General features: G+C 44.6%; 1 protein-coding gene across 1 annotated transcript in view; it reads left to right on the forward strand.

The window, feature by feature from the left end:
- The first annotated feature begins 13,096 nt into the window (after nucleotides 1-13,096).
- The window catches only part of CRAT (carnitine O-acetyltransferase), a 123,454-nt gene continuing 123,252 nt past the window's right edge, over nucleotides 13,097-13,298 (forward strand). Inside the window, exon 1 of the mRNA XM_030206841.1 lies at nucleotides 13,097-13,184. Coding sequence (XP_030062701.1) covers nucleotides 13,097-13,184 — 88 coding nt within the window. The remainder of the gene's footprint in view (nucleotides 13,185-13,298) is intronic.

Raw genomic sequence — 13,298 nt, forward strand, 5'->3', positions numbered from 1 at the left:
CCATCTCCATCTTTAATTTCTACAGCTGGAACGCCCATTCCTCGCGCTTCTGTTGCTCTTCCCATTCCCCTCACCACAGCTACTGTTGGTCTAACTGCTGTCACTTTAGCATGTAGGTCTGCCAGTTCTCAGGTTGTGTGGCATTCAACCCTGCCAACTCACGGGCCTCTGCCTATAAGGGGTCTGCTCTGCCCCCCCGGAGAACTCTGCGAAGGCTGGTCCTGCAGCTCCTCCCTGCTGAGGTCATCCAGTCACTCTGGTGTTAGGTCAAGCATATCCAGTGTCTGAGGGCTGCTATCAGTCTCCATCAACATGCTGCTAATCTCCTGACACTGTAAAAAACACTGAACAGGACCCTGTTACTGCTGCACTTGTTCACTGTGCTCTGTGTCTGGAGGTTACAGGTAAAAATAAAAACCTCTGAACCACTCAGTGGATGGTGTCCCTCACCCTCGCACTGAGGCCTGAAATTCTCACCACGCTGCCACCAAAAAGAAGACAAGCTCTGTCACAAAATGCCCAGGCCCACCCTCCTGGGGCTACCCGCGGCCACTTAGAGAGTCTATCCTAGCTAAATCAGATCCACTGCACTGCCACTTGTGCTCTACACTAGCACCCTCCTCCCACTGACTGGGGTCCCAACCACCTCTGGGCAAGTCTCCACTCTCAAATTATCCCCAATGATTCCTAGGTACTGGGGCAACACTCCCAGTGGTCCCATAGTTCCTGGATAGCACTCACAGACCCAACATACAACACCAGGATTCTTAGTCAGGCCAGACAAGCAGAGGCAATAAACTAAAAATGTTTATTGTCATGAAAAATGTAGAACAGTGAACAGAAAAGGTGCAATCAATCAGCAAAACAACAGGTAACTGAAATATGGATGAATTATAACACTATCTAAACATTTGTATACATCTAAATAGTACCTGGGGAGTTCAGGACATATAGCTGCTCACAGGTTATAAAATATACTGTTCACAGGCCTTCAGCAGAGAGATCGTCTCTCTCTTCTCACTGGCTAATACTGGAGAAAAAGCCAGTACATCCTAGCTGAAATTGAGCTCCTGGGCCAATCGAAGTCCAGAACAACAAGTTTTGAAAGTAGCTGGCTACATCACTGCAGGTTAACTTATTCTCTGTGTGCTAACTAAAGAAGGAACAGTAATTTCTCTGTAACAGCTTTAAACATAAACATGACCACCTGCTGGCCAAAGTAGAGAAATACACTTCAATAAATAATCAATATAGTTTACAGGCTTAAAACCCACTGTTTTGTCAGACTGGCAGATTTCCTTTATTTCACTTATGCCCAGACAGGGCTGACCCTACAAGGTAATGTCAAGGCTCACAATGTCAGAGCCATGGCTGTGTCGGTAGGCCACTTGAGGTCTGCCTCCGTTGAAGAAATTGCAAGGCTGTGACTGATGTCTTCAGTCCACACATTCACATCTCATTGCTGTCTTGAGCAGTATACCCATGCGACAGTCGATTTGGAAAGGACAGTTCTGCAGAGTTTGGGGGTCTAAAATCCAGCTCCACCTTCCTAGGCCTGTTTTGTTCTGTTCCAGGTTGCACTCTCATTCAGATTGTATATAGTTTTAGGTTAATTACTTTTTGCCCTTGCTGTTGTGAGACTCAGTTGACCCGCTGGTTGTTGTTTTCAGTGAACCTGTGAGAATTATAGGCCAGCTTGTCCTGTAGCAGGTGTTCTCCAAGAACAGCAGGCCTTATATTCTCACATACCTTCCCACCCTCCCTTTGGAGTTGTCTCCTTTTTTTAATGCTTTATATTGTACTGCTGGTCCCGTTCTTTCTCAGCGGGAGGGAAGGCACATTGTGCATGTGCGGTGGAGCACATTTTGCGCTCAAAGACCTATTTAGAGCTTGTTACAAGCTCCAGACCATAATCGCATACCTGTTGTACCACATATGAGAATATAAGGCCTGCTGTCCTCAGAGAATATCTGCTACAAGTAAGCATCTTCGCTTTACTTAACCCTTCCACCTGCTACAAGTAAGCATCTTCGCTTTACTTTAACCCTTCCACCTGCTACAAGTAAGCATCTTCGCTTTACTTAACCTTTCCAGCTGCCATAACCATCAGTGACGGTAGAATGAGAGGACATGAAATGAGATTGAAGGGGGGCAGACTCAAGAAAAATGTCAGGAAGTATTTTTTCACGGAGAGAGTAGTGGATGCTTGGAATGCCCTCCCGCGAGAGGTGGTGGAAATGAAAACGGTAACGGAATTCAAACATGCGTGGGGATAAACATAAAGGAATCCTGTTCAGAAGGAAGGGATCCTAAGGAGCTTAGCCGAGATTGGGTGGCAGAGCCGGAGGCGGGGATGGTGCAGGGCAGACTTATACGGTCTGTACCAGAGCCGGTGGTGGGAGGCGGGAGTTGGTGGTTGGAGGTGGGGATGGTGCTGGGCCAGACTTATACGGTCTGTGCCAGACTGGTGGTAGGAGGCGGGGCTAGTGGTTGGGAGGTGGGGATAGTGCTGGGCAGACTTATACGGTCTGTGACCTGAAAAGGACAGGTAAAATCAAGGTAAGGTATACACAAAAAGTAGCACATATGAATTTATCTTGTTGGGCAGATGGATGGACCGTGCAGGTCTTTTTCTGCTGTCATCTACTATGTTACTATGTTTGTTTTTCTGGTTGCTGATGGTCACGTGACTCATGAGGCCAGTATATGTTGAGTGATGTGAAATGGATTGTGTAATACAACCTATATTATTATTATTATTAGCATTTGTATAGCGCTACCAGACGCACGCAGCGCTTGAACAACTATATGTCTAGTCTTTTCATTTTTATGCTTGTGTTTAAAGATAGCTTTGCCTATTGACTGGACTGTAGAGGACTTTTCACTATCTATGACTACTTTTTAAAATGCTGTAATTTTTGTTTTCTAAAATTAATTGTAAATGCTTAGATAGCATCGTCGATGGGTGGTTTATCAATAAGAAATCAACTTATTAACTTGATAGGTTTGCCTATATCTGACTGATTCTTGAAGGTAGATAGGGAGTGATGATGAGTCTGCAGCAAAAAATGTGTTCCTGATGATAATTCCAGAAGTGTAAGGTGCTCACAGCTAGGTAGTCAGAAACATGAATATTTTTTACATATTTCTACTGTGGCATAGAGGCCAAGATCATACAATATTGCACTAGCACACAGGTGCTTAATGTATTTGAGCTAATAATTCATAAATTGCTGAATGAGATCTTCACCTTCTGTATATCTGTAACACAGCTTTAGCATATATGTAGTAATGTACATACTACTACTATATAGATGCATACATCTGGTGAGCAGAACTGGGGTTTTTATATGCAGTAGTCCTAGTGGTGTGCTGGAGCCGGCTCGCACTGGCTCGCAAGAGCCGGTTGTTAAATTTATTGGCATCTTGTGAGCCGGTTGTTTACCGAGTGCGAGCCGGCTTGCCTCTCCTCCCCCCCCACCCCACGAGCTGCAGGCTCCCCGCTCCCCAGGTCGTCCATCATCTCCTGTCTGCCCTCAGCTCCCTGATAGCCCTTGTTTCCTTCCTGCCGCCGCCCTGCCTTTAAATATTGTATTTTTTCTCGAGTCGCGGCGCCGGCATTGAAAGCAAAAGGCGCAGCTCCAGCCTTCCCTCGCATGGTTCTCCCCTCGAGGAAACGGAAATACATCAGAAGAGGGCGGAACATGCGAGGGAAGGCTGGAGCCGAGCCTGCTGCTTTCAATGCTGATGCCGCTACTCAAGGAAAAATACAATATTTAAAGGCAGGGCGGCGGCAAGAAGGAAACAAGGGCTATCGGGGAGCTGAGGGCAGACAGGAGATGATGGACGACATGGGGAGCGGGGGAGAGGGAATCGGGGGGGCTGGAAGAAGGCAGGAAATGTCTGGCGTTGAGGGGGTAGGGGCTAGAAGGGAGATGGTTGACATGAGCTGCTGGGGGGGAGGCTGGAAGGAGATGGTTAACATGGGTGGATGGAGGGGAGGGCAGGAGGGAGAAGAGGGTTGCTGGACATGGGTGGATGGAGGGGAGGGCGGGGGAGAGGAGGGTGCTGGACATGGGTAGGTGGAGGAGGGTGAGGGCAGGGGGGAGAGGAGGGTTGCTGGACATGGGTGGGTGGGTGGAGGAGGGGAGGGCAGGGGAGAGGAGGGTTGCTGGAATGGGTGGTGGAGGGGAGGGGAGAGGACGGGTTGCTGGACGTGGGTGGATGGAGGGGGAGGGCAGGGGGGAGAGGAGGGTTGCTGGACATGGGTGGTGGTGGATGGAGGGGAGGGCAGGGGAGAGGAGGGGTGCTGGACATGGATTGAGGAGAGGGAAGAAATGCTGGACATGGATGGAGGGGAAGGACGAGTGAGAAGGAGATGAGATGAGGGAAAAGGAAGAGAGGAGGAAAAACTGCAATGTATGAAGAAAAATAGCCAAGAAGCTGGATCACTGGACTGTCAAGTCTGCAGAGGACCCCAGTTTTACTTACGAATGTAGGCAAGAAATGAAGAAAGGCGGAAAGTGAAGAAATAAATGGAAAGGAAGCCCTGGAAACGGAGTTAAGAGGAACAGTATAGCAGCAGAATCGGATACTGGGACAGCAGGATCAGAAAAACAAAGTCACCATGACAACAAAGGTTAGAAAAATTCATTTTATTTCATATATTGTTTGAATATGTCCACTTTGAGAATATTAGTAGTAGTAGGTGCTCAACATTAAAAGTTATATTTATTTACTTATTTTATGGCATTTTAATCCTACTTTAAACATGAATTAGATTGGAACCGGATCATTTAATTTTTTTTCCTGGAGTAATGCATTGCCCCCCCCCCCCCCCAGGCTCACTCCATGGCTATAGCCAGCCTCTGCAATTTAGGGGGGGGAGGCGCAGAGGTGGACCGGGGAGAGAGCCTGTTAAACATTTACCAGCACACACTGAGTAGTCCCCTCTTGAATGTTCTAATCATGGAGTGGGAGTACATGGATTTGTTGTTAACTCGTTCATGCACAAGGTGCTAAGGTGAATGCATATGGATCAGGTCTGCTCCAAAAGGGAGAAGAGCTATCTCTGATAAAGCCAGGACCTGACATTTAAAAGGGTCCATATGTGCACATGCACAGATGCAGAACCTCCTTGTTTTGACTGTATTTTGACTAGACTGAAAGCTCCATAAAGCAGGGACATTTTTACATCTGTATCCTGCTGCATGTACTAACAGTACTACATAATAACAATTTATTTTTATTTATTTATTAGGATTATTTACTGCCTTGAAGGAATTCACTCAAGGCGGTGTACAGTAAGAATAGATCTAACATGAGCGATAGGCAATTACAGCAGCAAAGAATATTCAAATAACAGTATAAAGTTATGGCATAGTATTAGGGTTAGATACTAAAGACTCCAGAACATGAAAAAACTTATTTTATTAACAAAATGTTAATCATTCACACATGACGATCTTTCACATATTGCCATCATTCACTTTAACATGTATCAACCAATTATCAAAATTCGGAAAAATGTACATAGCTATACCGATTGATCTTTACCAATAACTGTTATTCATCAGTGCTTGTGTATAGTCCTTTAAAGCAATATACAACTTATACATATGATAGGGGTCGTAGAGGTAAGGGCGGGAGCAGAAAGGTGATGTTTAAGTTATCATCTAGTGAATCATCAGGTGATGAAATAAAGTCAATAAGCAAGTAGTTGCATCAGTTAGCGCGAAGGGGGGTGTCACAACACCCTATTGCAGCATATCTGACTCTTTTTTACGTATCCGCCGCAGCCCTCTAGTCGATGTGAAAGATCCCAAAGAAAACAACAAATCGGCCAACCCAAACGAAATCCCAGGAAATAATACGGTCATTAATATATCAAGTATTAAGCTAACTGAAAAGCAGGAGGAGATTTTGACCAAAGGCTATCATTTGTGCCATCAAATAGGTATGACTCTTTTGAAACTAGAAGAGGTTATATAGATTCTTTCGCGACTTAAGGCTAAGGCTCCATTTTGGTAATCCCGCCCATCCTCATGATGATAACAAACCCCTTGTTAAACCTGGGGCTAGGTCCAGATGGATGCCCCTGGACCAATGGATTCTTCCATTGCTGCTTACCAGAGGTTTAGTATTAATGGGCGGTTGATAATTTGGAATCTAAAATGTTTAACCAAGGTAGTAACTTGTCTCGAGTACAACGTCAAAGCATTGTAGATTTAGCTAACAATGAGAGTATCATTATTCAAGGGCGGATAAAGGAGGATCCACTGTGATCATGGATAGAGACAAATATATGTATGAAGGTATGAATCAATTAAATCAGACGCAATATTATATTCCTATTGACCATGATCCTACTAAGTGGCTGCAGGAACAAATTACACAACATGTTGACAAAGCAGTAATAGATGGAATTTTATCCAAGATGGATCAAAAATATTTGTGCCATCCAAGTCCAAAGGTTCCATACATATATTTTTGTCCCTAAAATCCATAAGTCACTGGTGGATCCTCCTGGTCGCCCAATAGTATCTACACGTGATTCACTATTGGAACCTATATCTAAATACATAGACAAGATTCTTAATCCCTTGGTCAAACAAGCTGAATCTTATGTTCGAGATTCCATCATTTTATTCAAATACTAGATCAGTTGGAATCGTGTGGGGGTGAGGATTTCTATATTGTGGGCTGGATGTCGTTGCCTTATACACCAAACATTCCGCAGGAGCAGGCGATAAATTGGCTAGTGACAGTTGATAGATCTCACGATACCTTTATCAAAGTAGAGGTTTAACATCATTATTAAAGTTGGTGATGGACATAATTATTTTCAATTTAACAACCAATTTTATGTTCAGACTCGGGGAGTAGCGATGGGAGCTACCGTCGCTCCTTCCCTGGCATGTCTATACATGACTCAATATGAGAAAACTTATGTCTACACTTCCAGTGGGTCGACCATGTGGTCATGTGGAAGAGATACATAGATGATGTCATCCTGTTTTTGCGTGGTCCACTTAGAACTTTAATGCCTTTATAACATTTCTTAATCAAGCTGATGTCAACATTACGTTACTTCTAGAATAGCTAATATGAGTTAGAATTTTTGGACATTAAGATCATTAGGTCACAAGATGGTGGATTTAATACCACCATCTATCGTAAGCCGACAGACAGGAACACCCTTCTCCATTATCAGAGTTTTCATCATAAAGCTCTGAAGAGAGGTGTTCCTGTAAGCCAATTTTTGAGGCTGCGCCGTTTATGTACCTCAGTTGGTGAATTTAAAGTACAAGCTCGAGATATGAGTAACAGATTCACAGAGCGGGGTTATCCTAAACAGGTCATACGGAATGCATACAAGAGAGCATTGTATGCATATCGCCCTTGGCTATTTCAGTCGGGTCAGGTCTCCTCCAGCAATACAGTGGCATGTGTTATACCTTTTTCGAATAGAGCAGGAGGCATTTCCTCTATTATTCACAAATTTTGGCATGTTCTGTCTGTGCATCCCGAGTTCATGGAACACCCGAAGGTAGCGTACACAAGGCAGGCAAATGTGGGTGAGCTGCTTAAACGCCCTAAACATCATAATACTACGGGTAGGCATTCCCCATGTGGTAAATGTGTATATTGCTGCTATTCTGTAGACACTAATGTTATTGATATCCCTCACAGTGCAAGACAATTCTATTTAAAACAACATACAACATGCACTAGTGAAGGGTAGTGTATTGTATTGGTGCCTTGTGCATTATATTATATTGGCCATACGAAGAGGCAATTAAAAAAACGTTTGGCGGAACATATCAGCAACCTACGTTTGGGCAAAAGGGAGAATCCACTAGTGTCTCATTGGCAGCAATATAAAACACCACTATTGACCAGCTTCAATGTGCTGTAATAACTCAGATTTACCTAGCGATAGAAGCGGGGACATAAGCGCTCGCTTACTTGCACTGGAGCAGCGTTACATTTATACATGGGACACAGTAACACCACGTGGCCTCAATTTGGAGGTCGAATGGGTGTGACGTTTGTCAGGGGCCGTGCTGGGTATTTAATTCATGCGCCTTTTTGCCATGCGTTATAGCAACTTCCGGTGACGTGATTCCTGTACGGAAGCACTGCCGACTGCCACGCTGGCGAGCAGCCAAGTGTTATATTATTAGTAAGTACATTTCATATGTTAATGTAATTAAATAATTTATACATTTTGCATGAAGTGAACAATGGATGATATGCTGTAATATTGTTACAGTTGTGGTTCCTCCTGAAGAGGAGACGAAATGCCGATCAGCATCGGGGAACCGGCGATGTGAAACATTTCAAGCACGCTTACATGTGTTCAGCCATTTCAATTTTGGAGTGTCTTAATCACTGTTGCTAGTAGCACGAAAATAGCTATGAACTTTCATGGACTGAGCATACTACTACGGTTGCAAGATGGTTCTAAAATGGTGTTAGTGCACGATATTCAGCACTAACTATGTGCTGGCTCTACTTTATAGAACCAGTATTGAAGATGAACTTATAATATCATATGTATAAGTTGTATATTGCTTTAAAGGACTATACACAAGCACTGATGAATACAGTTATTGGTAAAGATCAATCGGTATAGCTATGTACATTTTTCCGAATTTTGATAATTGGTTGATCCATGTTAAAGTGAATGAGTGGCAATATGTGAAAGATCGTCATGTGTGAATGATTAACATTTGTTAATAACATAAGTTTTTTTCATGTTCTGGAGTCTTATTAGTATCTAGATGTTTAAATAGACTCTGGTTTCTTGAATGTAATCCCTATGGTTAGATAGTTAGTTATTATGTATTAGGGTTCCCATATTTTGTCCTCTGAAAAAGAGGACACATGTCACGCCCTGCCCCTGCCCACCCACACCAGCCCCTTTCCATCCCTGCCCCACCCTTTCTCGCTGTCACCCCACCCCCTGTCACATATTCCCTTCCACCTGGGTCACATACAGTGGTGGAAATAAGTATTTGATCCCTTGCTGATTTTGTAAGTTTGCCCACTGACAAAGACATGAGCAGCCCATAATTGAAGGGTAGGTTATTGGTAACAGTGAGAGATAGCACATCACAAATTAAATCCGTGAATCACATTGTGGAAAGTATATGAATTTATTTGCATTCTGCAGAGGGAAATAAGTATTTACTCCCTCTGGCAACAAGACCTAATACTTGGTGGCAAACCCTTGTTGGCAAGCACAGCGGTCAGACGGTCTTCTGTAGTTGATGATGAGGTTGCCACACATGTCAGGAGGAATTTTGTCCCACTCCTCTTTGCAGATATCTCTAAATCATTAAGAGTTCTGGGCTGTCGCTTGGCAACTCGCAGCTTCAGCTCCCTCCATAAGTTTTCAATGGGATTAAGGTCTGGTGACTGGCTAGGCACTCCATGACCCTAATGTGCTTCTTCCTGAGCACTCCTTTGTGCCTTGGCTGTATGTTTGGGTCCTTGTCGGCTGGAAGACCCAGCCACGACCCATTTTTAAGGCCCTGGCGGAGGGAAGGAGGTTGTCACTCAGAATTGTACGGTACATGGCCCCATCCATTCTCCATTGATGCGGTGAAGTTTAGTCCCTGTGCCCTTAGCAGAGAAACACCCCAAAACATAACATTTCCACCTCCATGCTGACAGTGGGGGACGGTGTTCTTTGGGTCATAGGCAGCATTCTCTTCCTCCAAACGGCGAAGTTGAGTTATGCCAAAGAGCTCAATTTTTGTCTCATCGTGACCCACAGCACCTTCTCCCAATCACTCTCGGCATCATCAGGTGTTCACTGGCAAACTTCGAAGGGCCGTCACATGTGCCCTTCCGGAGCGGGGGACCTTGCGGGCCTGCAGGATTGCAATCCGTTATGTCGTATGTGTTACAATGGTTTTGTGGTGACAGTGGTCCCAGCTGCATTGAGATCATTGAAAAGTTCCCCCCTTGTAGTTGTAGGCTGATTTCTAACTTCCTCATGATCAAGGATACCCCACGAGGTGAGATTTTGCGTGGAGCCCCAGGATCTTGTCGATTGACAGTCATTTTGTACTTCTTCCATTTTTATTACTATGGCACCAACAGTTGTCTCCTTCTCGCCCAGCGTCTTACTGATGGTTTTGTAGCCCATTCAGCTTGTGCAGGTGTATGATCTTGTCACTGACATCCTTAGACAGCTCCTTGCTCTTGGCCATTTTTGTAGAGGTTAGAGTCTGATGATTCACTGAGTCTGTAGACAGGTGTCTTTCATACAGGTGACCATTGCCGACAGCTGTTCTGCATGCAGGTAACGAGTTGATTTGGAGCATCTACCTGGTCTGTAGGGGCCAGATATCTTACTGGTTGGTGGGGGATCAAATACTATTTCCCTCTGCAGCATGCAAATAAATTCATATACTTCCACAAGTGGATTTTCCGGATTTAATTGTGATGTGCTATCTCTCACTGTTACCAATAACCGACCCTTCAATTATGGGCTGCTCCTGTCTTGTCAGTGGGCAAACTTACAAAATCCAGCAAGGGATCAAATACTTATTTCCACCACTGTATTTCCCTCCCCTCCCGTCCCCCCATCCCCTCCCCCTCCCCTTACTTACTATTTATGCCCTGGTGGTCTAGTGACCTCTTCGGGGCAGAAAGAGCCCCCTCTTTCCTGCCCGGAGCGCTGCCTTGCCCTGCATCCTGTTGCTGTGAGGGTCTCGGGATTCAAAATGGCCACGAGAGTTGGAGTCTCGCGAGGCCGCTTCAACTCTCGGTAGCCATTTTGAATACCGAGACCGTCGAACAGCAACAGATGCAGGGCAAGGGCAGTGCTCCGGGCAGGAAAGAGGGGGCTCTTTCCTGTCCCGAAGAGATCACTAGACCACAGGGCAGTAGATAGTAAGGAAGGGGAGGGCTAGGATAGGTCCCGCCGCCCGCCCACCTGTTTCTCCAGAAATCCAGCCAAAGGGCCAGACTGGCAAAACCCGCCCGGACGCTCAGACATGCCCTCAAAAGAGGACATGTCCGGGTAAATCCGGAGTATGGTAACCCTACATAGTATACTACTTACAATGTCAACACAATACGCTAATAGAACATTATAATTGATAGTAAAGGGTAAAGCAAAGATGTACATATGGATAGGTAAGAAGTAGGAGGGAGTTAGAAAGTAAGGTGACTGATTTAAAGAAAGTTGCACATGAGGTCAGAGAGATGATTAAATATTATCTCAGCTAGGGTAGGAGTGGATAAACATATCCTGCTGCAGTATGTGCAGCCCGAGTCACTCCTTGTGTGTGTGAGACTAACAAGTTAGTTACTTCTTCCATTAAAATGCAGTATTGCTGAAAATATGTTACTGTGCAAATACATTACAGGATTTTGGTCACCTTAAGACAGTGCAAATATACATGGGCTTTCCATGCAAAGTATATTTCCGATCTGACGAAGAAGGGCAACCTTCGAAAGCTAATCAAGAAATGTATTAAGTTATGTCCAATAAAAAAGGTATCATCTTATTTTCTTTTCCATGTTTTATTTTGTTTGATTTCTATTGATAACCTTAAGAGTGGACTAACACGGCTACCACACTCCTCTACATGCAAAGTATGAATGCTGCTAAGTCCTCTGATAATTTGCTTGAGTATTAGTTGGTTTCTTTCACATGTACTGCAGTATTATACAAAAAATCCCCAAAACCTAGAAATCTCTATAAATGTAAATAAATGTAATTTTACACTTTATTTTTAGTGTTGCCCTTTTGTTTGTGAACTAGTGGCACTCACTTTACATGTATTTTAAGGATTTCTAGATTTTTGTATGTTTCGTTCCTTAAATAATTCAAGGTGTTACTGCAATGAAAATCCAAGATCATAAAAGTCAGTTCATACCTAATATCACTGGGGGGGGGGGGGGGGGGGGGGAGGTTCTGGCTGTTTGTGGTGAAGCAGTGATCTGGAGGTGCATCTCTCCATGCTTTCCTGGGCTTTGTCATGCAGTATTTTCTCCTGTATTCTGAGTGGAAGGTGACAAATGTTGGGGGATGTCTCTCTATGATAGTGTATGCCAAACTTATATCCAGTGTGACCCCAAATGCACATGACCTAAATGATGTCCCTCATACCTTCCTACCACTCTCTCCTCCCCCCCACTTATCAAAGCATAAAGGCAACTGTAGTGGTACTATTAGTAGCAGTTGGGACAGGGCCCTGTGTGCCAGTATGTACCCACATACTCAGTATCTTGCATGGATTTCTAGTGTAATAGGAAGCCCATGTGAATGGAGAGGACAGGGGATGTACATATGTTCACTGACTTACAGGCCTCATGCTCACTACTGCTACTGGGCATAGGTCACAGCGGAGGGTAGGGGAACATCCCTTTTTCTGTGACCCCCATGTACAAATGATATGACTCTAGTTGGGATCCAGACCCACAGTTTGAGAACCACTGCTGTATATACTTAAGACAGACATTGTCTTATAAATCTTCTTTGGTTTGAAGGTGAAACCCATCAGCTTGGTGAAGCCAGTATCTTTGGTGTGAAACTTCCTGGGCGCTACCTTGCATCACCAGGAGGGGTTTTACCGCCGACTTCCAGTGCCACCACTGCAGAGACCCCTTGAGACGCTACCTGCTGGTCCTGCAGACAGTTGTCAGCCAGGAGGAATGGAATCACACCAAGACGGTGGTGGATGAGTTCCGGAGCCCTGGAGGTTGTAGGGGAAAGGCCTGCAGAAGGGCTGGAGAAGAAGGAGCCAGGAAAACTGAGAACTGGGTATGTTGGGTCATTCTGCAGCCTATGCCAGGCTGGAGGGTTTGGAGAAGGGTATCCCCATGCTTTACTAAACTGCAGAATTGGGAGAGGGGAAATATAGTGGCAGAAGGAAAGTGATTATGACATGGTTTGTTGTTTGAACTGGATTATTCTAATCTGAACTCAGTTGTAATCTAAAATCAGTCCCTCATACCCAGGGTTATATTACTAGAGCTAGACTATTGGTGCATTTTTCCTTCCTCACCCCTGAGAACAAGGCAGTGAGACAGTGCTAGCCAAAAGGCACCTGTGCTGTTGAAACACTGGGGCATGAAGTGGCCTAGTGGTTTGGAGCAAGTGGGGACTGAGAATCCAGGGTTCAACTCCTGTTTCTACCACTATCCTCCCATTGTCTCAGGTACCTAAATAGATTTGTAAGTTCTTTTTCAGCAGGGACCAGGGTTACGTACACTGAATACTGATTACCACCTGTTACAATGCCTGCGTTCATCCAATAGTGCTATAAAGATTA

The sequence above is a fragment of the Microcaecilia unicolor genome, chromosome 6, assembly GCF_901765095.1.
Source record: "Microcaecilia unicolor chromosome 6, aMicUni1.1, whole genome shotgun sequence".
NCBI classification, from domain to species: domain Eukaryota; kingdom Metazoa; phylum Chordata; class Amphibia; order Gymnophiona; family Siphonopidae; genus Microcaecilia; species Microcaecilia unicolor.